Raw genomic sequence first — 25,514 nt, 5'->3', positions numbered from 1 at the left:
CTCTCCATCCTAAGAGGACCCTACAAGGTAGAGATCCCAATTAACTAACCTATGGCTAATAAATTTGTGCTTTCTCTAAAACAAATATCCAATCACCATTTCTCAAGGTATAAACAAATCCCCTTTCCCCTTCTACATCTGCCATATGATTATTATCTAGTCCAATCCTACCACTCTCCAGACTCCTTCTCCTTCTACCCTCCCTTTCCTTTGTGTTCTCCTCAATCATCAACACAGTTCCCTTCATCCTCAATCACTTCTTCTCACATATTCTTTATGTCTTCATCTCACAGAAACTTGTCTTTCTCTGGAAGACACTGAATCACTGGCCACCCTCTCTAATGCTGTTTGCTCCTTCTATCATGCCCCATCTCACACTGGAAGGAGGAGGAGGCGGCGCTGTTACCATATGCTTTGTTCCAAATCACCACTTCCAGATAGGCCTGTGGACTCCATCACTCAATGATCTCTCTACCTCTGAGGTTCATTCCATCTGTCTATATCACCCAAGCTAAATCCTTAATACTGTCACCTGTATCACTTCAAACAAGTGTTTCTGAACTTCTTTGAAGTCTTTGTTGTCACTACTCCTTACAATGTAATTATGTTCCAGTATGTACATATACTATAGTTTATCTCCAATCTGGAGACAGGTATGTATCTCTATATACAACACTACTTTGATTATTTTGGCACAATCAGGTTTTTTTCTTGCTTCAAATCCCAGCTCAAGTGTTACCACCTCCATGAGGTCTTTCCTGAAACCCTCAAATTTTAGCATTCTCTCTCTGAACATGCTGTGTCCCCCAGTAGAATGGCAAGTTCCTTGAGGCCAAGAACTACTTTGTTTTGTCTTTGTATACCCACCACCTAGCACAGTTTCTTGCAACAGAGGAAACAATGTGTCAGTGCCCTGAAGAATCACAGAATCAGAGTTGAGGAGTGTATCAATGACCAAATCCAAACTGCACCTGAAAGGGATTTCCTAAACTCCCTTACCAGCAGTCGGCCAAACCTCTTAAGCCAACACTACTCCCTTTCCAACCTCCTCCCACTTCTCCTGGTTCACCCTCCAGGGCCAACAAGAAAAAGTCTCATTCCTATGCCACATTCTAGCTCTTCCCACACTTGAACAAAGTTCTCATGTTCCCTGTGTTTTCTCTTATAGAAGCAAAACATCTTCAATTTCTCCTTGACATCTCTGAAACTTCTCAGCAAGGTACCACCTCCTTTTCCTGGTCAATTTCTCCTCCCTTGACTTTTATGACAATCTTTTCCTACTTGTCTGACTACTCTTTCACTATGCTGGCTATACAAAAGTGTTTAGCATGGTTCTTCAGGAGATAAGGCAAATACATATGAAATGTTGGTGAAGGCAACTTGGATGGAGTTGACAAAGTGTCAATACTTGATAAGTAACCTGAATTATTAAATTGTAAAGAGTTGTAACTTTTTTGAGAGCATGCCTATTACATGAAACAACATATGTTTAGAGGTAATGTAAATATAAAAAAGTAATTGTAACTCAAGGAAAAGGCACACACACTACTTTAGACTTGGAATTCTTTTTAATAGTTTCATTAGTATAAAACATATAACTACCAGGCTGTTAATCTACAGAAAATCACGGAACATCAAAGGCAGAGAATACCTACTTCAATCCACTCATGAATTACGAATCCACTCTACAGTATTCCTGCCAAACTTTGAGCTGAAGATCTTCAGTGACCAAGAAAACAAGGTCAATCTCTCTTCCATGTGACAGTCCTTAAAATATCTCAAAGCGACCATGTCTCCATGTAATGAGTCAGGCCTCTTCTGGGTTAAATAGCCCTCATGATATTTTCAAGTCCTTTATCCACCCTGACTCATTCATCTCTGAATATGTTCTAGCTTATCAATGTTATTCCTAAAATACAGCCAGAAGACTGCTCACTATCATTCCATAGTGATCTATCCAAGGTAAAGCAGAACTCTCACCTTTATTTCAGAAAACATAATTCAATTGACTTCAATAACATTTAAATAAGTGCCTCATACGTGTAAAGCACTATTGTTGACTCTGGGAATAAAAAGACAAAACAAAAAGTTGTTGCCTGCAAGGAGTTACATTCTACTAGAGGGATAAAATATTTACACAGGTAAGTAAATGGAATATACTTTGAGTTGGAGAGTACAAAGAATGTACAAGGACTATAAAAACTTCATTAAGGAGCTGGCACATGAACTAATCCCTGAAAGGACTTAAGGGTTCTAATGAAGTAGGGGGAGGCTTTTTGGGGGCATGCATTCCAGACATGTTGAACAGTCTTTACAAAGAAATGGAGGGAGAGAGAGAACAAGGAATTCAGGGAAAAGCAAGTAAGCCAGCTTGACAAGAATGTAAAGATAAATAATATGAAATAAATCTGAAAAAGAAGATAGGCCAAAGTCAGATGATGACAGGCTTTAAATGCCAAGTTGAGTTTATATTTTATCCCTGAGGCTACAAGAGGGTCACCACTGAAGCTTCTTGAGCTCTAGAATGGCATGTGGAAGATGGCTTGAAGAGGGAAGAGAATGGAATCAGGGCGCTGACTAGAAGGCTTTTATAAAAGTACAAGGAAGAGGTAATCAGGGACTCAATCAGGATGATGGCTATATAAATATAAATGGTAATTATAAATATATACACATATAAATATATATATATATAAATTATGTGTTATATAATTTTATTTGTATACATAATTATTTGTATATTTATACATTATTACATATTATAGTATATATACATATATATTATTTGTGTATTTATACATAAATATAAACGGAAGTATATAAATATAAGTGCTGAGAAGGAGATAAATATAAATGATCATGTGGGAGTATAACTAGTAAATGACTGGCTAAAAAGGGAGGGGGATAACCATGACTGTGACAATTCAGTGTTTTAACTCTCATTAGACCATTCCCTAATGTTATAAATTGTCTAGCAGTCTGAAAATGTAAAAACTTTTGCAACTGAAGTTAACCTCAACCGAGAGGGTCATTTCTAAAGCTATGCTTAGAAACCCCTGGTTGGTATAAATTTTCCTAAGAAATCTATGTAATTGGTTTCCCACCCCAGACTCAGCATTCCTAACTGTATGGCTGATGCTGTCACATCACACTGCTGACTTATGCTGGAGCTTTTTTCATGTGAAACTTTTGTGCATCTCTCCCATCTTATACTTGTACAGCTGACTTTTTGAAGCTGAGTGATACTCTTTATATTTATCCCTATTAAATGTTATCTTATTAAATTCAGCCTATTGAAACCTTCTTGACTACCATATCAACTATCCACTATATTAATAACTCCTCCTAGTTTCATGATGGCTATATAACAGGCATAGGCTTTTAGTTCTCCCAAGCTTTATGGCCAGTATTTGCCACTATAGCCACACCCCTTAGACAAGATGATGAAGGTCAGGGTTAACAGGCATTCACTCCGGCAGAATAAATACTGACCTCTTCACTGACCTCAACCACATATTTTACATGTCCTAATATTATTTTACCAGTGGCAAGTTTAAGGGCATTGTCAAGGCCGAGAATAGAAAACTGGTGATCAAAAGAAGAGCCAATACTGTTTTTCAGAGTGTGATCTCACAAATGGGGATACAGTCTGTCCACTGGTGTCTTTACCACCTGGAAAAAGCTGAGGCCAGTCTGAAGAATGGAACTAAGCATGTCATCATCTTTGCCTTTTTTGCTGATGCCCCTATATTTGTAGTGAGAGTGAGTCATGAGAAATAAGATCATTCTCTCATGACTACCAATAATGCTTCAATACCATCTGCTTTCCCCCACCCCCAGGATATGGTCGTCCCTGACAATTCAGGATCACAGTCCATGACATGACAAGCGTGGCACTGTCCACAATGTCCTTGATTCCACTGGTGCTGCTAAAGCTTAAAGCTGTGGGCAAGGTCATCTCTGAGTTGATTAGGGTCTTCTTTGTTCCTAATCCCCCTCTATCTACTGTGTATCTGACCTGATGCCTGGAAAAATCTGCCAAACATGACAATATAAACAAAGTTGTGAAGCAAGTAACAAAGGGGCCCTTGAAGGGCATCTTGGGGTTACACAGAGAACCAAAGAACATCCTCTGACTTTGACAATGACATCCACACTTCCCTGTGATGATAATGTTGGTACTGTTGCCCTTAATGATCAATTTATCCAGTTGATTTCCTGGCATAAATATGATTATAGCAATCATGTCACAGATTTCATTGTCTACATAGCCTCAAAAAAGTACAAAGCCATGGACTTTCATCCCAAGAAGAACTCTGCCACTTGGGGAATCCATATCCAAAATCTATTTCACTAAACAGGAGAATCTTATAATCCACACAGCCAGTCCCTGCCTCAAGGCACTCCTGTTATGGAGAGGAAGTGATGAAAACACAGATCTTATCATTTTTGGCTGGGGTGGTTTTTTTTGTTTGTTTGTTTGCATGTGAAGTATCAACTTTTATTCTTAATTGGAATAAAAAATCCTTGTTTTAGTAGAAAAAAAGGTAGAAAAAAGTTTTAGTAGGACAAAAAGTCCCAATAAATAAAATGCCCTTTAACTCAACAGATGTATAGTCATAGTATGGCAGTTGGGAACATATTGTTACTGGCTAAGAATTTGTAGTAAGTGACTGTGCTGTGAAAATAACCAGGCAATTCCACCAATCTCCACAATTCATACCTACCTACCCCTCTTCTACCCTGAATCCAAAGAAAAGAAGGGAAAGAAGGAGATCCAACACGACTCTCAGACATGACATAATCAGAAAAATTTACAAGTCCTTCTGGTGGTGGCTTATCATTCCCTTACTAAAACTGGAGACTAGAGGGATAAGGGGCATGGTATGGGGAGAGCAAGCTAGAAAATGCTTTTTGTGTCCTTTGATGTTTAGAAAATGTTAGTACATGTGAAAAACAACTACAAACTATTTGTAGAAATACTGAATGACCTATATAAGGTTCTGCAAAAAGTAAAATCAAAAGAACCAGAGTTTTATATACCCCTACTACAACCAGATAAAGAAGGAAACAGAACAGAAATAAAAAGGTGGCAGAATTTCCAAAAGGCCTGAAAAGGAATACTGAGAAAAACATTTTATTTCTTATTTGTTATTATTCTTGATTTTCAATGTCAGTCTCTCTGTTCTTCAAGAGTCCAACACTGCCGGGGGGTCAGATGGGCTGATCAAGAAAAAAAGGGTAAGAGGCTCAATTCTGAGGTGGTCTTCCAACTCTTCGTGTACTAAGGAGATGCTGAGAGGATGGTGAAAGGCTCTAATGGTCAGACATTTGCTGTAGGTATTAAAATAATCTAATATAGAGCTAGCGGATTCACATCTCCAGGGAATAATAGGAGTCAGTCCAAATAGATGAAATGGCAGTTGGAAGAACCACAACACCTCATATATCACACACATACATACACAGAACCATTTTCAATATAGTCTTCTATAAAGGAAAAATAGAAGATGATGAGTCTCTGATGGTAAGGAAACAGATTCCAATACAAGTAATGGTAACCTCACCTCCCTACCAAAAGAAAACTACTCGCTTAGCACACACATTAACATAGCTACTGGCTTCAGTAAGTTGCTGGTCATGTTAAAAGCCCACTTCAGCCTGTGGGGGTCTGAAGAGGGTTCAGAGAATATGGTCAGTTCTGATATGCAGTAAACAGATTCAAAGTTATCTAGTTTAGGACAACTTTCATGCGATCAAGTTAATCAAAAATGTTTAAGCCAAAATCCCTTCCTAATTATCATCTCTGTCCTTTACCTGCCCCTTTTTAATCCTTCCCTAATTTCCTACTATAAAGCTTTATGGAAATATGTGGGATTCTAGCGCAGGAGTGGGGAACCTGTGGCCTCTAGGGCATAGGTGGCTGCAGGTTCCCCACCCCCACTCTAGAGTACTTCTAGGTTTCCCTCTTTGTGCACATTTTCCTCTTATCCCTACCCAAACGTTATCTGCCTCAGTTTCCTTAACTGTAAGACAAAAATAATAATAGCACAAACCTCACAGGATTATTGTAAGAATCAAATGAGTTAATGTAAAGCTCCTTGCAAAGCTTAAAAAATAATATAAACGCAAGTTATTAACATTACACACACAGCAGCTTTAATAATTCCTGGAAGACCTAATGGCAGACTGTTGACTCCTTTGCATTCAAAGACACCTTGGGATATATGTTCAAGTGATGAATTCAAAGAATGCAGCTTCACTGGACACGGACATCATTAAGCTCAAGAAGATCCACTTATCTATATAAGGAAAGCTAATCAGTGTCATTGGCATCTCCAGATTTAACACTTCAAAGTGCTCTCATTTGGCAAAGTCAGAAGTGGAGAGTGTCAAGGGCTGTGTCTATAGTGGCAAGTTTTGCTTCCAGCAAACCAGTACAGTGCTAAATACTTTTTTTCTTTTGTATACAGACGATCTCCTCAAAAATCAAGCTCTTCGTGTGCGAGAGTTTTTTCTGGTAGACTGGGAATTTTGTAATAATGCAAGAACTTCTTAAAAAAAAAAATAATAAAATCCCAATGGGGGTTCTCTAAGGCAAAATGCCTTCCACACTCAAAAAAAAAAAAAAAATCAAGCTCTTCTCCAGGATCCTCCTTGGCACAGGTGGTAGAAAAGCACAAGCCCTGGAGACCTGACAATGGTGGTAAGCCTGCAAATGTGGACCAGACACTGGACAGAAGCCACTGAATATGTAGTTCTGAAGAAATGGAAACCCATTTGAAACAAAATAAAATTTTAAAGTCAATAAATTATGAATGATTAATTGATTAATATTTCAAAAAAGTATTAGACATATGTTTTTGAGTACTTCAGTCCAAAAAGTTAGAGCTATGATCATTTAATCCAAATTCCTTTATTTTACAGATAAGAAAGTTAAGGCCCAAAGATGTTAAGGTTCTTGTCCAAGACCACACAAAGTTAGTGATACAGTTAAATTTATTTATAATTAGAAATTTATTATTTTTATTCCTTGATCAATTCTCAGTCATGATAAACTAATGTAGATTGCCAGTTCTGCTTAAGTCAAATTACCTAACATATCTGAAAGATATATAAGGTTCAATATTTAAAAAAAAAACAAAACAGAATGCCCTTTTCTTAGTGATCCTGTTGTTATGTCAATATTTTGAATATAAAAGAGGACATAAAACTCTATAGTATTATAAAATGAAGATTTGATACTGTTAGCTAATATTGCTGACAGTTCCATTCTATGAAAGATGTAGCCTGGCCAAAAAGGCAAATGGGAGGATGTCAATAAGCAAAAAAAGGTAAAAGTAGTTTATTTTTTTTTTTTTACTCTGAGAAGCTGAAAGTTAACAAAAAAAAAAATTACCATAAGTTTTAAGTTACATTTATGCTGAAAGATTTCCTTGCCCAGGTTATTTAGGGACATTTAGCACATACTTTCATTAGTTTTATTTATTTTTATTTTGTGGGAGAAAAAGGCCTCCTTTCAAGCCAACTTAAACTTAATACTTTCAAGATTTAAGATCTACATTTATTTACTGTGGATTCTAATTAATATCCACAGAAATTCACAGGTATTTTGACCAGAGTAAGGAGGGCATATTGTTTTGTACATTTTTTTAATCTTAGAATTTTATAACAAAAAGGGATTTTGAAGACACACAGTGAAGGAGGAGGTTAGGATAGCTGCATGAGTGTGAAAATTTGGGTAAAGTTTCTCTAAAAGCAAACTGAAATGATGGTTATATGACTCAAAGTCTAGAAATAAAATAAAAATATTATTACTTAAAGGTGAAAGGGTATTAACTTTGTTTACTTCTTTTATCCATGTATATAATAGTTTTCTCCATTTTCAAATCAAGTTATCCACGGTGGAATAAGCTTGGACTTAAGAGTCTAAGCTGAGTCCTCCAAGTCCTCTAATGCACATTTCTTTAAAAAAAAGAAGCCTGGAGAAAAAGATGGGAAACACTATTTTTAAAAATACAAAATACACAAATTAATTGGAGTTAACACACCTAATCAACAAGAAAGATATTAATTATTCATATCAAGGCTACATCAAAATCAAAATGGCACGACCTAAATGAATAGCTATATTATGGATTAAACTATCAAAAAGATAGTTTATGGATTTAGATAAAACAATAATAAAAGCCTTGTGAAAGAATACAAAGCTAAGGGGGCATAGCCAAGATGGCGGAGTAGAAAGACGCATATACTGCTAGCTCTTCTCCCACAGCCCATAAAATACCTGTAAAGAAAGACTCTCAACAAATTCTAGAGCAGCAGAAGCCACAGAACAACAGAGTGGGGGAGATTTCCAGCCCAGGGTGACCTGAAAGGCCAACAGGAAACTTCTAGCCCAGCCTTGGCTGTGGGGCTGGCTTGGGAGGACACGAGCAGGCCTGGGGGCAGAATCCCCAGTCACAGTAGCAGTGGTTTGCAGATTCCTCAACCCACAGGCACCAAAGGTCAATGAGAGGGTATTTTTCAGCTGGCCAAGAAGGGAGAAGGGCCTTCCCATAGCTCCAGCCAGAGGTCACATGGGGAGGGCGGCAGCTGCCCCCATAGCAGCCTGCATCCATAGTTGGATTGTAAAACCCCTGGGGGCACTGAGCAGCTGATTCTTACCTCAGCCCTGTGCAGAAGCCCTGCCCCCACCTGATACTCCTGGGGGATTTGAGCAGCTGATCTTTATCTCACACTGAATGGTGGCCCTGCCCATGCAGCTTATCTGAATCTCAGCCCCCAGTGCTGGCTTGGATGAACTGGAGGTGAGGTGGTTGTGAAGACAAAACTCTATTACTCAGATTCTGGGCACAAAAATTTCTGCTTGCTCCCAGAACAGTATACACACTTGATTGCACCACCTTGGAGGAACTGAGATCTTACAGATCCTCAGAGTATACCCTACTCTTGACAAAGGACCCAAAAGTCAAGTAACTGGTTGGGAAAATGCCCAAAAAAGGGGGAAAAAAAAATAAGACTATAGAAGGTTACTTTCTTGGGGAACAGATATCTTCTCCCATCGTTTCTGGTGAGGGAGAAAAATGCTTACCATCAGGGAAAGACATAAAAGTCAAGGCTTCTGTATCCCAAACATCCAAAATAAATATTCAATAGTCTCAGGCCATGGAAGAGCTCAAAAAGGATTTTGAAAATCAAGTTAGAGAGGTGGAGGAAAAATTGGGAAGAGAAATGAGACAGATGCAAGAAAATCATTAAAAGTGAGTCAACAGTTTGCTAAAGGAAACAAAAAAATGCTGAAGAAAATAACCCCTTTAAAAATATGCTAACTCAATTGACAAAAGAGGTTCAAAAAGTCAATGAGGAGAAGAATGCTTTCAAAAGTAGAATTAGCCAAATGGAAAAGGAGGTTCAAAAGCTCACTGAAGAAAATAGTTCTTTAAAAATCAGAATGGAACAGATAGAGGCTAATGACTTTATGAGAAACCAAGAAATCACAAAAAAAAGCAAAAGAATGAAAAAATGGAAGATAATGTGAAATATCTCATTAGAAAAACAACTAACCTGGAAAATAGATCCAGGAGAGACAATTTAAAAATTATGGGACTGCCTGAAAGCCATGATCAAAAAAAGACCCTAGACATCATCTTTCATGAAATTATCAAGGAAAACTGCCCTGACATTCTAGAACCAGGAGGCAAAATAAATATTGAAAGAATCCACAGATCACCTCCTGAAAGAGATGCCAAAAAAGAAACTCCCAGGAACATTGTAGCCAAATTCCAGAGTTCTCAGGTCAAGGAGAAAATACTGCAAGCAGCTAGAAAGAAACAATTTGAGTATTGTGGAAATACAATCAGGATAACACAAGATGTAGCAGCTTCTACATTAAGGAATCGAAGGACTTGGAATATGATGTTCCAGAAGTCAAAAGAACTAGGACTGAAACCAAGAACCACCTACTCAGCAAAACTGAGTATAATCCTTCAGGGGAAAAGATGATCTTTCAATGAAATAGAGGACTTTTAAGCATTCTTGATGAAAAGACCAGAGCTGAAAAGAAAATTTGACTTTCAAACACAAGAATGAAGAGAAGCATGAAAAGGTAAACAGGAAAGAGAATTCATTCCTACATTGAAAGACAATATTTGTAACTCTTGAAACTTTTTTCAGTATCTGGGTAGTTTAGGGTTACACACACACGCACACACACACGCACACACACACACACGCACACACACACACACACACACGCACACACACAAAGAGACAGAGAGCACAGGGTGAGTTGAATAGGATAGGATCATATCTTAAAAAATGAAATTAAGAGGTGAGAGAGGAATATATTGGGAGGAGAAAGGGAGAAATGGAATGGGGCAAATTATCTCTCATAAAAGAGGCAAGTAAAAGACTTTTCAGTGGAGGGAAAAAGGGGGGAGTGAGAGAAAAAACATGAAGCTTACTCTCATTACATTCAACTCAAGGAAGGAATAAAATGCACACTCATTTTGGTATGAAAACCTATCTTACAATATAGGAAAGTGGGGGAGAAGGGGATAAGCAAGGTGGGAGAGATGATGGAAGAGAGGGCAATGGGAGGAGGGAGCAATTACAAGTCAACACTCTTGGAGAGGGACAAGGTCAAAAGAGAATAGAAGAAATGGGAGCAGGATAGGATGGAGGGAAATTTAGTTAGTCTTACACAACATGACTATTATGGAAGTCATTTGCAAAACTACAGAGATATGGCCTATATTGAATTGCTTGCTTCCCAAAAGGAATGGGTGGGGAGGGAGGGATGAAGAGAAGTTGGATGTCAAAGTTTTAGGAACAATTGTTGAGTATTGTTCTTGCATACAACTAGGAAATAAGAAATACTGGTAATGGGGTATAGAAATTTATCTTGCCCTACAGGACAAAAGAGAAGATGGGAATAAGGGAAGAGAAGGATGTTAGAAGGGAGGACAGATAGGCATAATTAGAATGCTCGGCATTTTGGGGTGGGGGAAGGGAGAAATGGGGAGAAAATTTGGAACTCAAAATTTTGTGGAAATGAATGTTGAAAACTTAACTAAATAAATTTTAAAAAAAGAAAAAAGAATACAAAGCTAAGCACTTCAAAGAAATTAATGGGGAAAAAAAGGTAGAAATGAAGGTAGCCCAGAACTACCCTATCTCAAATGTCCCTTAATATAAAGAGGCAAAGTACAAAACTATTTAGAACTAGTTAAAATGAAAAACAAAAAGTAAATCAGTTGAAGTGGCTAGTTAGGATAAGCAGGCCTAGAAGCAAACAAGCATAATGTTCAATAAAACCCAGATCAAATGCCTAAAGAACGGATTTTTTTTTGGGGGGGGGGGGGGGGGTGTAAGTGCTAAGAATGCTACTTTGAATATGCTGATACATTGCAGACCTTTCTGTGATTATCTATGAATATCTCATATATGCCAACATTTTCATAGTTATGTTACCTGTAGTAGTAAAAAGGTAAAGAAACAAACATTTGTGCCCATGATTTTAAAATGGCAAAATAAATTGTGGTCTCTGAATGTGAGAGAATAGTCACATAGCATAAGAAATGGTGAATCTGAAGAATTCAGAGAAATATGGAAAGGCCTGTATGAAGTGACGCACAAAAAAGAAAACAAAACTAAAAGAATGATAGCTACAATGTCTATAATAATGTAAATACATTTAATATGGAAGACAGCACAATTCAGTTCAAAGATACTGGTCAATACTGGTTCTACATAACTGCAGTTTAAAATATACTTCCTTTAAGTTAACACATAGCATGGGGCAGTTAGATGGCTCAGTGGATGGAGTAACAACAGCACTAGGGTCCGGAGGACCTGAGTTCAAATCTGGCCTCAGACATTTACTAGCTGTGTGACCCTGGGCAAGTCATTTAACTTTGATTGCCTCCCCCCAAAAAAGAAACTGTAATACAAGAGCAGTAAGCACGTGTTATTCCAGCTACAATTACCGTATTAGATAGCTTTGCTGAACTGGTTTTTAAGGAAGGCATTACATGGCCAGGTATGTTTTGGTGGGTCAAAACAAAATGTACTAAAAAGGTAGTGGCATCGTGCTTAAAAACCTGATGCCCTTTGTTAGATACAGTTCATGTGCTTCCTTAACTGTGCTCCTCTGTTACGGCGGAGAGGTGACAGTCATCGAGAAGGTACAGTGATGTGAGAAATAAATATACATCCAAAAACTAGTTTAAGGAAAGTATCCGAAATGTTTAATTATAGTTTGAAAAAAGAATAATATGTTTATAAACTTAATTGGTTATATTATTGTTTAAAGGTACATTACGTTGCACATATGCATGTGTGTGTATGTACATATGTACACATATACACATATATATATGGAAATTTGCTTAAAAGTTTTGGAGCTGGAGAACTAATGGTGTTTATATTATCCAATGGATAGAGGACTAGATTTGATAACAAAGTATCTCTGTTCAAATCCCAACTTTGCAATTTACTTTTCCATGTTACCTGGGTCAACATTAAATTTCACATCTGTAAAATAAAGACTGAAATACAAGAGGTTGGCTGGCTCTAAATTTAAATTTATCATCTTAAAGATTCAAGGCTATAACCTAAGAAAAAAGAAAAATATGCTGAGTGAGCATGGCTTCTTTGATGACAAAAAAATTTGTTAAATATTAATCTTATAATCCTAGTAACAACATGAAATATCACTACTGCTTATCTCTCTATCATCATTTCCTTTACCCAAAATGGCATTTTCTTCACCAGAACACTGGAGACAAATCAGCATATATATGATGGATGTAAAAGTAAAGTATAGTACATATCCCAAATAGGCAAAATTCAGGAATAATACCAAAGTTTGAAATAATTTATATAGTCTCAGAAACAGACTATGCTTTTAGAGGGTTAGTCTAGCTTAGTACTAAAGAACCTAGCACCATTTTTTTTGGTGGGGGCTGGGATGGGGGACAATAAACTAATGAATAAGTTGTTTGGCCATGGCAATCCATGAAACAAATCAAAATATAAAATGACCCTCAGTCTAGAACTGCCCCTTCTGTTTTTTGCAGTGTTGGAGCAGAACAAGAGAAAAGGAGACAGAGGTGCTAAGACCACATAGCTGATTTAGATAGCTGATTTACATTAACAATTCCACAGGACACTTGCTCAGCCCACACTGCCCAGGACATGCAGAGGCAGGAGAACACCCCCAAAATCACTGTAGCATGTCTGACTTCATCACTCCCCTGCTCAACAAACTCCTGACGCTGCCTTTTGTCTCCAGGATAAACTATAAATACGTGTTTGGCTTTTAAAGCCCTTCCCAACCTGACTCCATATTTCATATATACTATTCTCCTTCATACAGTACATTCACCCAAACTTCATTACTCGCTGTTCTCTCCAAATGACATTCTATTTCTTATCTCTATGTCTCTTTTTGCACAGTCTATCCCCACTCCACAGAAGACACTTTCTCACTCCCTCCTGCCCTCTATGTCACAGAAATAAAATGCCACTTTAAAACAGGAGAATTTGAACGGCCTCACCAAACACAAAACCCCTCTTCAACATGGACACTAAGCTGGACAAGTTCACAGTGGTGAAACTCCTTTTATACTTCACCTAAATAAAGTTTATTATCAGAAGATTGTTAACAGGGTTATTTCTACTGTTATACCTTTTAAAAAATCTTGAATGATTTCAATGTATGGATGGGAGACTATTGAAAAAAAAACCACACAGTCTATAAAAGTGGCAGCTTCCTCTACCAAACAAAATGCTTTTTCATAATTACAAAAAAAAAACCCCAACCCCAACACTATAAGATCTTTCACTGTAAACATGTTTCAGTCAATTGTGAAACTGTCATAGAGCACTAGGTTTAGAATGAGAGGGTTTGGGTTCAAATGTCACTTCTGTAAATGGTGATTTTTGTGACCTCAGGCAAATCACTGAATTTTTCTGGGCCTCAGGAAGTTAATGGTTCTCAATGGTTCTGAGATCTTTTCAAGATCTAAACCTATGATCCTATGAGGGGGTCCACTGTTAATATCACCTCCATAAGCCTACTTGTTCTGTAAACCTCACATTGAGGATACCCTCAATTTACATATAGATGCTTCATAAAAATTTTAAAGACAGAAGAGTGGGGATACAGGACAGTAGCAATTGATGTTACTGGACTAAAGTACAATAAAATTAGAAATTTTTAGAAAAGAGAAATCAAAACTGCTACTTCAGCAAATTTAATTCCATGAGAAACACGCAAGTAGATTAAAAAAATAAGTATAAAGATGATCGATCAACGAATGGACAGAAGAGGAACAGAATTACAGTAAAGAATGGAACGAGGTAAAAAATGTTTTCTACAAAAGGGTAAAAAAAACTAACAGAAAAAGAAGTTGAAGGAAAGAAGTGATTTTGAACTAGCTGCTTAATTGAGAAGGGAAAAAAAGAAAATTAAAAAAAAGCGAAAATTTATGTAACTATGTAAAAGAAGAAAGAAAAACCAATGAGTAAAAAAATTTCAGAAATAAGAAAAGGGGAGACAAACCTCGGGGGCAAGAGACTTTGGGGGCTGAGTCAGGGAGGAAGAATGCCTGTGGCGAGTCTGTCTTAAAATACATTACGTAAAAATAATCATAGGAACAAAATTGTTTTAAAAGGGGAAGGGGAAAAAAAAACCTTGTCATTCAGAAAAAAAATACTAGAAACACAAATGTAGTAAAATGTGAACTTAGCTCATAACTTTAAATATGAATGGATTAAACAATCCAATAAAAGAATGCAACAGAATGTATTAAAAAAAACTCTGAAATCTATTGCTTATAAGAAACACATATAAAAAGCAGAGACACAGAATAAAAATGAGGGGCTACACAAAATTTACTATGTATCAGGTGAATCCAAAATAGCAGGAGTTGCAATCAGGAGAAAGAAAAAAAAAATTCATATTTTAAACAGAGACATACAAGGAAATCACACTGTGCTCAAGAGAGCAGAAAACAAACCAATAACAATATTAAATTTATGTACTACAAATGCCCTATCATTTAAATTCCTAAAGAAAAATTTAACTGAATTGAAATAGATACAGATAGTAACACAATAATAACAAGAAACTCTAATATCCCTCTCTCAGAATTGGACAAATCTAACAGAAAGAAGAACAAAAGGGAAAATACAGACTGAACAAATTGCTGCATAAATTAGAATACTCAGCATCACATGAAACTTTTTCAAAAAATGACTATATATCAAGGCACAGAGATATTGCAAATATAAAAAGTCAGAAATAGTAAGCATATCTTTTATAGAAAGCAATGTAATAAATACAGTCATCAGTTCGGGAAGTACAAACAAAAGATATAGAAACAAACAGAAACAACAAAGAACTCATAAGTGGATGGTTCAGAGAACAAATCATAGAAACAACAATTATAATTAAGACAATAATAATAAAATAAAACACCAAAATTCCTGGGATACAGCAAAAACAGTCTTCAAGAGAAAATTATATCCCTAACAAATATACATTAACAAAATAGAAAAGGAGGAGATTAATAAACTAAATATGCATTTTTAAAAATGAAAAACTGAGTAGTCAATTCCAAAATAAACACAAATGAAGACAGTGGAAATTAAAGGAGAAATAAAGCAAAACCATTCTCTGACTTCAAAGAGTTTATAACCTACATTCTGGGGGGGGGGGACCTGTGGCCTTCAGGCCACATGTGGCCTTCTAGGTACTTGGCTTCAGCTTTTTGACTGAGTCCAAGTTTTACAGAACAAATCCTTTTATTATTCTGTGAAGTTTGGATTCAGTCATAGGGCCACACTTGAGGGCCTAGAGGGCCATGCAGGGTTTTGAGGTCACAGGTTCCCCACCCCTGTAAAGCACAGAGACAGGAGAAAGTGGTATGTGTGCGGAACAGCAAGGAGGTCTGAATTGTAGAGTACGAAAGGTGGGAAGGGTCAGGTTGTAATGAGACTTAAAGGCAAAGGGAACAAAAAGTTTATTGAGAAGCTGAGTAATATGACCAGCTATGCTTTAGGAAAATCACTTTCACAGTTCCATACAAAATGGATTGGCTTGGGAAAAATCAAATAGTAGGCTACTGCAATAGTGTAGGGCAAAGACTTCAAATTCAGTCCTGCTAGATACAGCCCTAACCAGATTAAAATGTTGCTGTTTGTCCTTTTAACAAAATAAATAAAAATACAATACAACACAAATAATTTTAATTGGTAGTTTTCTAAGTAAACATGCTGCATGCAGGGATCTGTTTCTACTAGAGTATGATATTACTGATCTAGAGGAGAATTGATGAGGGTCAGAATTAGGGTTCTACTATTAAAGAAGGTTTATATGTGAGATACACTGTTGTTATTGCTGTTATGTTTTGTCCTTCTTTCTCGAAGAGGACCATAACATCAAGATGATGACATGACTTGCACTTGACTTTGATTTGAATGAGGGAGGGCTATGCAAGGTCATCAACCTCACTTTCTTCTTCTGAGCCATCTGTGGCCTGATATTCATTAAGACAACTGGAGATGGTCCAGGATGCAAGGTGGGACCCTGGCCCTTTCAGGCTGAGGTCTTATCACATTCTCATTTTGAGTGACATACACCCATCATACTGCTTATTATTTTATGGAAGGCTCCATTTATTCCTATGCTCTCTAGTGTTTTCAATAAGAATGGGTGTTGTATTTTGTCAAAAGCTTTTTCTGCATCTACTGAGATAATCATATGGTTTCTGTTAGTTTTGCTGATGATATGATCAATAATGCTGATAGTTTTCCTAATATTGAACCAACCCTGAATTCCTGATATAAATCATACCTCATCATAATATATTATTTTTGTGATGAATTTCTGTATTCTTTTTGCTAATATCTTATTTAAAATTTTTGCATCTATATTCATTAGAGAAATTGGTCTATGGTTTTCTTTCTCTGTTTTGGCTCTTCCTGGTTTAGCTATCAGAACCATATTTGTATCATAAAAATAATTTGATAGGACTCCTTCTTCACCAATTTTCCCAAATAATCTATGTAGTATTGGAATTAACTGTTCTTTAAACGTTTGATAGAATTCACTTGTAAATCCATCTGACCCTGGAGATTTTTTCCTAGGGAATTCATTGATGGCTTGTTCATTTCTTTTTCTGAGATGGGGTTATTTAAGTATTCAACATCCTCTTCTGTTAATCTGGGCAATTTATATTTTTTTAAATATTCATCCATCTCACTTAGATTATCAAATTTATGGGGGGAGGAGCCAAGATGGCGGAGTAGAAAGATACACATATACTAGCTCCAAACCCACAGCCCATAAAATACCTGTAAAGAAGAACTCCCAACAAATTCGGGAGCAGCAGAAGCCACAGAACAACGGAGTGGAGGAGATTTCTGTTCCAGAGAGCCCTGAAAAACTGACACGTAAGGTCAGTCACGCCCCAGACCAGAGCAGAGCCCAGCCCTCCTTGGCCTCACGGCACCAAGAGGAGCAGATCCCAGCAGGCTTCAGGGACAGAATCTCTAGCAGCAGCGCAGGTCCCTCTACCCACAGGCACAAAGGTCAGTGAGAGAGTCTTTTTGGCTTGCCAAGAGGGGAGTGGGGTGTCCCCATAACTCAGGTCTCCTCGGGAGGCAGCACCGGAGGCAACAGCAGAGGCAGCAGCGGACAAGGGGTCCCAAAGCAGGCAGGAGCTTGGATCCATTGTTGAAGGTCTCCTTATAAACCCCCTGAGGGAACTGAGCCCCGTGAGGCAGCCCTGCCCCCACCTGAGCACCTGAACTTAATCTCACATTGAACAGCAGCCCTGCCCCCGCCCAAACCCCTGAGGTTGGGAAGCAGCATTTGAATCTCAGACCCCAAGCACTGGCTAGGTGGATCTGGAGGCGAGGTGGGGGTGGAGAGGACACTCAGAAGTCAAGTCACTGGCTGAGAAAATGCCCAGAAAAGGGAAAAAAAATAAGACCATAGAAGGTTACTTTCTTCGTGAACAGATATCTCCTCCCATCCTTTCTGATGAGGAAGAACAATGCTTACCATCAGGGAAAGACATAAAAGTCAAGGCTTCTGTATCCCAAACATCCAGAATAAATATTCAATGGGCTCAGGCCATGGAAGAGCTCAAAAAGGATTTTGAAAATCAAGTTAGAGAGGTGGAGGAAAAACTGGGAAGAGTAATGAGAGAGATACAAGAAAAGCATGAAAAGCAGGACAACACCTTGCTAAAGGAGACCCAAAAACATGCTGAAGAAAATAACACCTTGAAAAATAGGCTAACTCAATTGGCAAAAGAGGTTCAAAAAGCCAATGAGGAGAAGAATGCTTTCAAAAGTAGAATTAGCCAAATGGAAAAGGAGGTTCAAAAGCTCACTGAAGAAAATAGTTCTTTCAAAATTAGAATGGAACAGATGGAGGCTAATGACTTTATGAGAAACCAAGAAATCACAAAACAAAACCAAAAGAATGAAAAAATGGAAGATAATGTAAAATATCTCATTGGAAAAACAACTGACCTGGAAAACAGATCTAGGAGAGACAATTTAAAAATTATGGGACTGCCTGAAAGCCATGATCAAAAAAAAAGCCTAGATATCACCTTTCATGAAATTATCAAGGAAAACTGTCCTGATATTCTAGAACCAGAGGGCAAAATAAGTATTCAAGAAATCCACCGATCACTGCCTGAAAGAGATCCAAAAAGAGAAACTCCTAGGAACATTATGGCCAAATTCCAGGGTTCCCTGGTCAAGGAGAAAATATTGCAAGCAGCTAGAAAGAAACAATTTCAGTATTGTGGAAATACAATCAGGATAACACAAGATCTAGCAGCTTCTCCATTAAGGGATCGTAGGGCATGGAACAGGATATTCCAGAAGTCAAAGGAACTAGGACTACAACCAAGAATCACCTACACAGCAAAACTGAGTATAATACTTCAGGGGAAAAAAATGGTCTTTCAATGAAATAGAGGACTTTCAAGCATTCATGATGAAAAGACCAGAACTGAAAAGAAAATTTGACTTTCAAACACAAGAATGAAGAGAAGCATGAAAAGGTAAACAGCAAAGAGAAGTCATAAGGGACTTACTAAAGTTGAACTGTTTACATTCCTACATGGAAAGACAATATTTGTAACTCTTGAAACTTTTCAGTATCTGGGTAGTGGGTGGGATTACACACACACACACACACACACACACACACACACACACACATGCATGCATGCACACACACAGAGACAGAGAGCAGAGAGTGAACGGAATAAGATGGGATCATATCTTAAAAACAAAATGAAATTAAGCAGTAAAAGAGAAATATATTGGGAGGAGAAAAGGAGAAAGGGATAAATGGAATTATTATTATCTCTCAGAAAAGAGACAGGCAAAAGACATTTTAGTGGAGGGAAAAAGAGGGGAGATGAGAGAAAAACATGAAGTTTACTCTTATCACATTCCACTAAAGGAAGGAATAAAATGCACACTCATTTTGATATGAAAACCTGTCTTACAATACAGGAAAGTGGGGGAGAAGGGGATAAGCAGGGTGGGGGGGATGATGGAAGGGAAGGCAGTGGGAGGAGGGAGCAATTTGAAGTCAATACTCTTGGGGAGGGACAGGATCAAAAGAGAGAATAGAAGCAATGGGGCGCAGGATAGGATGGAGGGAAATTTAGTTAGTCTTACATAACACGACTATTATGTAAGTCATTTGCAAAACTACACAGATATGGCCTATATTGAATTGCTTGCCTTCCAAAGGGAATGGGTGGAGAGGGAGGGATGAAGAGAAGTTGGAACTCAAAGTTTTAGGAACAGATGATCAAATTTATGGGCATAAAACTGGGAAAAGTAATTTCTAATTATTGTTTTAATTTCCTCCTCATTGGAGGTGGGTTCACCCTTTTCTTAATACCTGATTCTTAACAGGAGTTACATAGCCTTTCTTTCTCCAGTCTATAGGTTTAGGAATCTGTTCTGAAGTTTGGAGATATGACCAACGAGGAATTCAGACAAGTGATGAATGGCTTTAGACATGACAGATTTCAAACAAAGACCAAAGGAACTCTGTTTTGTGAACCTCTCTTTGAACAGGTCTCTGAACCTGTGAGAAATGCTGTAGAAATAGAAAAAAGTCAGTCAGTAAATAAATATTAAGTGCTACTATGTTTCAGTACTGCATTAAGGGCCTGGGATACAAGTAAAGGTAAAAGACAGCCTTTGCCCTCACAATAAGGCAATTCTCCCTACTTTACCCCTCTAATACCTGTGCAGCCTCTCTAAACTTCATCCCCTTCTAAGCCAGGGTTTGGTCTCAGAGTTTTACTCTGGTAAATGGGCACCCCAGTAGAAGCTGTGCAGGTACCATTGGCAAAATCTATCTCTCCAATATAACTATCCTACTCCTCCCATATCACCTTATGGAAGGCATACCTTTGCCCACCTAGTAAGCAACACAGTAGGAACCTTGCCTTCTTCTTTTCAGTTCTGGGTAAAGTAGAATTAGTTGCACGGAATTACCAAGCACGGACAGGTGCAGGTGTCATTACGTCATTTTTCCTCTCAAATTAGCTCCTCTACCAACTTCCTTATTCATATGGAGTCACCCAGGTTCACAGCCTCAATGTCACCTTCTCGCTTTATATCACTTCACTTATCCAATCAGTTGCCAGAGATTATCAAATCTGTCTCTGCATCTCTGGCCTCAATCTCCTCTCTACTCTTGCGACAACCACCCTAGTTGAGCCCTTCATCACCTCTCACTCAGACAACTGTAACTTCTCTCTAGAGATACACTATTTCACTTGGTGATACTATCAGTTCCCATTGGTTCAATTATTATCTCTATACTGATGATTATCCAATCTATTTATCTAGTTTATGCTGAGCTTTGATCTTGCATCCAACTGCCTAATGGACATCTCAAATGGGACATTCCACAGACATCTTTTCAAAAATAAGTTTTTATTGATGTCTTCTGTTTCTCACATCATCACAGCTATCCCTAGTATTCTTCCCTCTCCCCCTCTGAGACAGTCAATCCCATAAAACAAATATTTTTTCAAAGAGGAAAAAATACCAGTGTAACTGATAATTTTGTCCAAAAACATGTACAATATCTAACATCTGTGGGCCCTGCACCAAAGGGTGGGAGCTGTCTTCTTATATCTCATTTGGGTCATACTTTATCTTTATAATTGTTACATCTACTGTTGATATTATTCTTTCCATTTACATTATAATAATTACTGTGTATATTGTTTTCTTGGCTCTGCTTACTTCACTCTGCTTCGGTTTCTGTAGATTTTTCCATGCTTCTCTGAATACATCATAGAAATAATTTCTAATAGCACAGTAATATTTACATTTGTATACCAAAGTTTGTTTAGTCACAGCCCAACTAAAGGGCATCTACTCTGTTTCCAATTCTTTGCCATCACAAAAAGTGCTGCTATAAATATTTTGGTGTATGTGGGGACTTGTTTCTTATTATTAGGTTCATTGGGATATAAGTTCAGTAGTGGGGTCTCTGTTCCAAAGAGTATGTAGACATTTTAGTCCCTTTAGTCGCATAATTCCAAACTACTTTCCAAAATGGCTGTACCATCTCACAGCTCCACCAACAATGTATTAGTGTTCCTATTATTCCACAACCCCTCTAACATTGAGTACTGCCATATTTTGGTCATCTTTTCAAATCTGTGAAGTAAAACTACAAGCTTCCTTTGATTTACATGTCAATCAATCAATCAATCAACATTTATTAAGCATCTGCTATGCACCAGGCACTATGCTAAGCACAGGGATACAAAAAGAAGCAAGAGACAATCCCTGTCCTCAAGGAGCTTAAAATCTGATGAGGGAAACAACACGAAAACAAATATATAACAAGCTATGTACATGATAAATAGAAAATAATTCATAGTGAAAAGGTATAGAATTAAGAGGATTTAGAAAAGACTTCCTCTAGAAAGTAGAATTTTATTTAGGACTTAAAGGAAGTCAGGGAGGTCAGCAGTCTGAACAGTGGAAGGGAGTGTTCCAGGTACAAGGGAATGCCAGAGAGAATGCCTGGAGCTGAGAGATGGAGTGTCTCATTCATGGAACAGGCAGAGGCCATGTCACTGGGTTAAAGAGTATGTGTTGGGGAGTAAAATTTAAGAAGATTAGAAAGGTAGGACTAGGTTATGATGGACTTTAAATGTCAAACACAACAGAAATCTTTTACACAGAAAAGTTAATGCACTTGCGATACAAAGGGAAGTAAGCAAGAAAAAAGCTTTGTATCAAATTTCTCTGATAAGGATTTGGTATCCAAGATATATAAACAAAACTATATACATACATACACATACACATACAGAGGGAGTGTGTATATCATTTCCCTTCGTATGCTAGGTGCGCTCATTTTGTCTCTGCAATCTGGACAAAAGCCTTTAATTTTTATCTTTGTAACATCTCTCACATACATTCCCTTCTCTGACACTGCCACACCCTGGTGTAGGCCTTTATCGCCTAGACTATTACAAACAGCCTGTTGCTTGATCTCCCTGCCACAATTTTCTCCCCACTCCATTCCATCCTCAGCTGTCAAAGTGATCTTCCTAAAGCACAGGTCTGCCCATGTCACCCCAATCAATAAATTCCAATGGTTCCCTGTTACCCCTAGAATTAAATATAAAAAACTCCATGTACTCTGTGATGCAATGAAATTGGCTTCCTTGATATTTCTTCCATGTGACATCCCATCTCTCAACTCCTAATATTTTCACTGATTGACCCTCATACCTAGAAATGTTCTTCCTCATCTGTGCCTATTACCTTCCCTGAGACTTCAAGCCTCAAGCTAAAGTCCCACCTTTAGGAAAAGCCTTTACCAGTCCTCCTTAATCTTAGATCCTTTCCTTTGAGACTACCCTTAATTCATCCTGGATAAATCTCATCTGTACATAGTTTGTATATTTTCACTCCTACTAGAGTGTGAGTTAATCAAGAGCAGGGGGTGTTTGAACCCCCAATGCTCAGAACAGTGCCTAGTATATAGTAGGCACTTCATAAAACCTAGCTAACAGGCATTTATAAATTTACAAACAAGTAAATACATACATATTGGAGATACCTGTTTAAAAACATTTTAGTAAGGATGCACAATAAAAAAAACTGGAGGACATTTATCTGATTCAACCTGTTCCAGAGAGAATGAGCCTTCCAATATCCACAAATGTAAGCATCTAAGCCTCGGTTTTAAGACCTCCAGTGAAGAGGAAGCCCATTTCACCTTTCATTAGGATCACAGTACTATAAATTCCACTAGTGCTGGGGGGAGGAGGGGGTCCTCAGAAGCCATCCAGCCAAGGCTTCTCATTAAAGAAACTGAAGCCCACGTAAGCAAAGTTACTTACCAAGGTCACTGGGATGGCATGTGTCAGAGACAATATTTTAAAGAACTATATCCAAAGCCTGTCCCTCATCAACCTGTACTCATCCACCTAAGTTCTGACCTCTAGGCCAAGTCTAATCTCTTTCACAGGACAATCACTGGTACACTTGAAGAGGCCCATCCTATGTCTGCCTGGGGCAGGGACCCCACTCATCTCCCACCACCTTACGCTGATTCATATGATGTCAGGACCGGAAGGGGTTTGGGGATCATTCCCTGCAGTATCTAGGTGACACTGTGAGGAAGCCACTTGGCCTCTCTGTGCCTCACTTTCCCCATCTGTGAAATGGGGATAACGTACAGCACCCACCTCCCAGGGTGGTTGTGAGATAAAAGGAAACACACGTAAAATGCTTTGCAAATCTTGAAGCAGGATATAAAGGCTGAGGAGTTGCGGTTACTAACAACTAACATTTCTACGGCACCTTATGGCTGTGCCAATACGGTGCCACCCTCCTCTTACAGACCAGACACCTGAGGCCCACAAAGGTCTCAAGCCATCCACGAACACGTAAAAAGCTAAGTGCCAGCCTTCGGGAGGGACCTCGGGGACCACCGGGTGCCGCCGCGTCCTTCCACAGACGGGGTACACTGAGTCTCGCGAGGTTTCACCGACTGACAGCGGGAGGAGACCAGAGGGAAGCCCAGGAGCCCCGCTACTCCACGCGGCTACCTTCCACGGCCGGGCCCCCTCCCCCTCCTCCGTTGCCCTGGCAACTCACTCACCACTTCCCGGGCCCGGCTGGAAAAGTCCCCTTTGGGGCGGGGGCTCCGGCGAAACAGCTCCTCCCGGGCGCCGTCCGAGCCGCCGCCGCCTCCGACGGCTACCCCCAGGGCCTTGTTCCGGGTCTTCACGGTCTTCACGCTGGCCCGGAACAGCAGGGTGATGTCCACCGCCATGGCGCCCCGACTTCGCAGCCACCGTGTCCGCCCGGCCCCGCCCACTACGGAGACAGAGGGGGCTCCGTCCCTCCGACCCTCCCCCCGGCAACCGCTGTCAGGCAACCGAGGTTCCGCGCCCGTCCCAGCCGCCGGAAGTAGCGGGCTACCTGCGCGCTCCCGGGAGGCGCTCTCCCCGCCCCTTTTCTCGGGAGCGCGCACGCCACGCCACGCCACGCCCCTCCTCTCCCCCCACCCCCCCCACCATCTCACGGGTGTCTGCGCTCCGGGCATCCGCTGGCCTGGGAATCCCGGGAGTGTAGAGGGGGTGGGAGGGAGCCGCGGGGCGTAGAGGCCGGCAAACTGAGGCCCGGAGAGGGTGCGTGACCAGGCGAGGTTCGGGTCCAGGGGGTCGGACTAGGCTCAGGGCCCCGGGCGCCAGATTAAACGGGAAGCCGCCTGAGGGCAGGCATGGAAGGCGCTTAATAAATGCTTGGACCCACCCCCTTCACGTTTTTAAATAATTAAAGCAAATGCTAAATTTCAGGGAGACTTTAGTGAAAATAAAAACGTCACCTTCCCCCCCATTGCTGGTCGTATATCCCTCTGAAATTTTACGGGTTTTTGAACCCCAGGTTAAGAGCCCTGATCTGGCCCAACCCCCCCTTTTTATTTTACAGATGGGGAAACTGAGGCCCAGGCTGACTGGTCCGCTGGTCCAGACCTGTGTTCTAAATCCACAGAGGTTGTGGAAGCTGCCTGAAGTCCTGCAGGAGATGGTTTATTCACGTCCGTGATCAGCCACCTGCCAAGGGTCCTGCCTTCAAGAACCTTACATTCTGAAGGGGTGAGCTGGAGTCGCCTTCACGCCTAGTTTAAGCTTTCTTTTTCTGATCAAGTTACGATTTGTGGCTCCCCGACTCATCGTGAGGACCTGAGAAATAGTGACGTGGTGGAATGTATAACAATAACCAAAATCCTAAATGTGGTTCTGAGCATCTGCCCCTTTTGGTGCCTTTTTCTCCACTCCCATCCCATCCCCTGTCATTGCAAAAAAACAAAAACAAAAAAAGGCTGAGGGCCATTTAATTTTTTTTATGCAGTTTCAGTGACCTAAGAATCCATCAACTAATAGCCAGGCTTCCATATTTAGCTAGAT

The 25,514-nt window shown here is 39.3% G+C and overlaps 1 protein-coding gene across 2 annotated transcripts in view; it reads right to left on the bottom strand.

The window, feature by feature from the left end:
• STX18 (syntaxin 18) overlaps window positions 1-24,506 on the bottom strand; it is a 144,463-nt gene extending 119,957 nt beyond the window's left edge. Inside the window, exon 1 of one of the 2 annotated variants that reach the window (XM_072620211.1) lies at window positions 24,203-24,506. In XM_072620211.1, coding sequence (XP_072476312.1) covers window positions 24,203-24,376 — 174 coding nt within the window. In that variant the 5' untranslated portion in view covers window positions 24,377-24,506. The remainder of the gene's footprint in view (window positions 1-24,202) is intronic. The other variant, XM_072620210.1, reaches the window with a different exon arrangement.
• Window positions 24,507-25,514: the final 1,008 nt, after the last annotated feature.

This window comes from Notamacropus eugenii, chromosome 6 (genome assembly GCF_028372415.1).
Source record: "Notamacropus eugenii isolate mMacEug1 chromosome 6, mMacEug1.pri_v2, whole genome shotgun sequence".
NCBI classification, from domain to species: domain Eukaryota; kingdom Metazoa; phylum Chordata; class Mammalia; order Diprotodontia; family Macropodidae; genus Notamacropus; species Notamacropus eugenii.
This window is presented reverse-complemented; position numbering and strand designations above follow the sequence as displayed.